Raw genomic sequence first — 4292 nt, 5'->3', positions numbered from 1 at the left:
ACAGCATTGTTTTAGAGTTAGGCAAATGGAAGAAGAAGGGGAAGACAGAACCAAAAGTTGATCTAACTGAGTACTAATCAACATCATAAACAAGCTAGTTACATCCCCAAATAAATAGCAAGTAGCCTAATTGGGAGTATTTATATTGCAGAGATTAGAATACTTCTTTTTAAAATAAGGACGAATCATATATTATCTGCATCGTAAAGAAATATTGCACTGGGCCTGCCAAATCAATGTTATTGAATCAGAAATTAATCTCTTTACTTCATCGTTATTTCTTATCAATTCAGTTTAATGCCAGCAGCTAATAATTTTTGAATACCTTTAAAATGTCTTTCATGGGTGTGAGTTTTAACACCAATTTCGCCCCATATCTCTTGATTAACTAACGGTGGAGGTAATGTGACAGTTGTGTTATGGAGGACACCATTTTGTAGGTACTGCACTTAAGCTTTATTAAATAATCTGATTGGTTGATATTATCACATGATCACAATAGGTCACATGAAAATAATAAAGAATGATAATTTAAAGGTAAACACTTCAGTATGCTACATCTCCCCTTTTCAATAAGAAATTAATATTTAATTTAACTTTCTGTTAATTGTCACTTATGAACTCTATGGTTCTTTTAATAGTTTATAACTTTACATTTGTTTTAAAAAAAACATAAAATAGTATATCAGGTTTAGCTTTAACATAATCGTCATATTTGGTTGGTCGACGCTTAACACGTTTTCTTGACAACACACGTTGGGCTACTGATGATGTATTCGGACTAGACAGCTGTGGTTTAGGTTCAGGTGTTAAAATTGGTGGTGGTAAGACTGATTCATCAATACAATTTTGAGGTAATTGTGTATTAGGTTCTGGATCATCATCTTGAGGTATGAATATAGGATACAGTTCTTTTGTTTTCAAAAGATGTCTTTGATTGCGGCGAAGCTCTTGACCATCAGGAACGAGGATAAACTGATTTTCTGGATATCACTCCTGGTTCCCATGTTTTATAATTACGTATGCGAACGACATCGCCTGCTTTTAAACTTTCTGCCTCTCTGCTTCCTCTGTCAAAATAATGTTTCTGTCGATGTTGTCTGTCATGTAATTCGTTGTAAGGATTAACCACTTTAGGTTCCAACAGTTGATTGGTGGTTGGAAGCTTAGTTCGTAAAGTTCGACTCATCTGTAGTTGAGCTGGCGAGTAAAACATTCCTACTACTGGAGAATTTCTGTATTCTAAAAGTGCTATGTGAATGTCTTTTCCTTCACGATCTGCTTTCTTCAACATGCGTTTTAATGTCTGCACATAACGTCCACTCATGTCATTTGATTGAAGAAATCTTGGACTTGATGTAGTACACTTAATACCCCATTCTTTGGCAAAGTCTTGAATTCGAAACTATCATAAGGCTTATTATCGGTCACGATTTCTTCATGTATCATGTGTTTGATTAATTTACCAGCTGTTTTGTCTTTTCTTAGGAAAACTAATTCAGGATATTTTGAGTAAAGTCCACAACAACAAGATAATGATAACCTTTGAATGTCATAATGTCACTAGCTAATTTCTGCCAAGGTCGTTCTGGTATTGTATGTGGAATCAGTGGCTCTTTGGGTTTGCTGTTTCTGAATTCTAAACACGTAGGACATTTACCAATAATATCTTCTATTTCAGATGACATTCCAGGAAAATACATAATTGATCTTGCACGATTCTTGGACTTTTCTGCTCCTTGATGACTTTCATGTATTAGTTTTAACATATTAAGAATCAAAGATGAAGGAATGATGATACGATGATGATATGAATACTAATCCTCCAGCTTCATAGATTTCATCACGACAATTCCAATATGCTCTGGTATTGAGTGGAGTGCTGGATTTACAGTCTGGCCACCCATCTTTAATCAGTTGACGTAAGGATTGAAGTACTGGGTCTCAGCCTTGATATCTTCTATTTGAATAGCGCTTACAGGAAAATCTTCTATTAAATTGTAAACCATTACTTCTACTTCCATGTCGTCTGTAGTTTCATCAGATATGTTTGTAAGGTATGCTCTAGACAATGTGTCAGCAACATATAAATAATTCCCAGGTACGTAATTCAAGTTGATTCTATACCGTTGTAATTTGATTAACATACGTTGAAGTCGTGGTGATGTGTCTGCTATAGGCTTCTTTATGATTGATGTTAGAGGTTTGTGATCCGTTTCCGCCTCAACATCTTTACCATAAATATACTGGTGAAATTTGGTTGTTGCAAATTGAAGAGCGAGCATCTCCTTCTCAATTTGGGCATAATTCTTCTCACTAGTAGTACGAGATCTCGATGCATATGCGATAGGTCTACCATTCTGTAGAAGACATGCTCCTAGACCTTCTTTTGAAGCATCTGCTTGAATTTTAACAGGTTTGTTTACATCATAGAATTGTAAAACAGGTTCAGCTGTCAAAATGTCTTTTAACTGTTGAAAAGCATTGTTATGTTCTGGTTGCCATGACCATTCAACATCTTGTCTTAATAAAGAACGTAGTGGAGCTGTTATTTCAGATTCATTTGGTATATATTGAGATAAATACTTGATCATCCCAAGAATTCTTTGTAAAGCTTTCTTGTCTTCTGGCTTGGGCATTTCAACAATGGCTTGAACTTTGGTTTTGTCAGGTCTTAAACCTTGGGATGTTATTAGATTACCAATATACTTGACTTCACAAACTTTATACTGAATTTTGTCTTTGTTGAATTTAATGTTCTTCTCACGAGCTCTCTCCATCACTTTACGTAGAATAGCATCATGTTCTTTCTCATTTTCACCTGCTATAATCATGTCATCAGCTATGACGAAAACACCATTAATATCACCAAAAGTCTGCTCATTACGTTTCTGCATTACTTCACTAGATGATGATATGCCAAAGGGCATTCTTAAGAATCGTTTTCTTCCCCATGGGGTATTGAATGTTGTTAAATAGGATGATTTATCTGTTAATTTAACTTGCCAATAGCCATCTTTTTCATCTAAAACAGTGAATACTTGTTTATCATTCAGTCGGCTTTGTACATCTGCTGGTGTTGGAGTTCTGTAGTGCTCACGCTTAATGGCTTCATTAAGTGGCTTTGGGTCTAAACACAATCGGAGAGAACCATTTTCTTCTCCACTATGACTAAATTGCTCACCCAGTCTGTTGGCTGATCTACACTGGCTATAATATTTCGACATTCAAGATCATCAAGAGTCTTCTGCAATTTATCAAATCTTGAGTATGGAACTTTGCGCTGTGGTTGGATCTGTGGCTTCACATTATCACGCACTTGGATGTGATATTCTTGATCAAATTCACCAATGCCTTTAAAAACCTCTTGGTATTCTTCAATAAGATCATGTCGATTCAGCACATTTACTTCTAATCTCTGTATTAAATTAAACTTTTCACATGCTCTGTGCCCTAAAATAGCTGTATCTGAGTTTTTTTAACTGTTTTTGAGTTACCAAATGCATGTTAAACTGTGTTGGTTGTTCGCGGTAGTTGATGAGGATTTATTTTCTTATACACTGACAAAGGTAAAATATTGGTCTGTGCTCCAGTGTCCAATTTGAATCTTACAGGACCAGTATTCTCTAAATTAACATCAACATGCCATTTATCATCACTGTTGAGACTTCCAACAAATAGGTTACTATTAGTATCTACTGTATTGATGAAGAGTGTATCTTCATAACTATAATCACTGCTATCAGAGTCTACAGTTTCATGAAAATCATGTACATCTTTGGTTCTTGTTTTATTAGTACTATTACATACCCCTGCAAAGTGATTTCTTCCATTACATTTCTTGCACCTTTTACCCCAAGCTGGACATTTCCTTGGTTGATGCTCAAAACCACAGTATTTACAGTCTGTTGATATTTTAGAACTGTCCTGTGATCTGTCAGTATGATTCAGTGTTCATTTAGGCTTACCCCTAGGTTTGTATTTATTTTCATCGTGTCTATGATCTGCAGAATGTTTTCTTCTTGAAAAGTTTTGTATGCTATCTACAGCAGCAATTTCACCATTCATAGTTTTCATTTGTTGCTTGCTAGCTTCAGCTGCTCTGGTATTTTCAATAGCCTTTTCAATGGTTAATTAAGTATCTCTAAACAAACGTTCTTTTACTCGCTTGTCTCTCACACCAAACACTATTTTATCACGAATCATCTTGTCTCTTTGATCTCCAAATTCACATAATGCAGCTTTTGACTTCAATTCTGTCACCCAATGGTCTATAGATTCACCTTCAAGCT

At 35.3% G+C, this 4292-nt stretch overlaps 1 protein-coding gene across 1 annotated transcript; it reads right to left on the bottom strand.

Moving 5' to 3' along the window:
• Positions 1–958: 958 nt before the first annotated feature.
• LOTGIDRAFT_167020 (hypothetical protein) lies at positions 959–4077 on the bottom strand (the record flags this gene model as incomplete). The annotated part of the gene is made up of 3 exons (XM_009064491.1): positions 959–1405; positions 3613–3749; positions 3969–4077. 3 exons carry the CDS (start codon positions 4075–4077, stop codon positions 959–961), a joined length of 693 nt encoding a protein of 230 aa, XP_009062739.1.
• Between the last annotated feature and the right edge of the window lie 215 nt (positions 4078–4292).

The sequence above is a fragment of the Lottia gigantea genome (genome assembly GCF_000327385.1).
Source record: "Lottia gigantea unplaced genomic scaffold LOTGIsca_63, whole genome shotgun sequence".
Taxonomy (NCBI): domain Eukaryota; kingdom Metazoa; phylum Mollusca; class Gastropoda; family Lottiidae; genus Lottia; species Lottia gigantea.
Note: the sequence above shows the minus strand (reverse complement) of the source record. Positions and strands in the feature narration are given on the sequence as shown.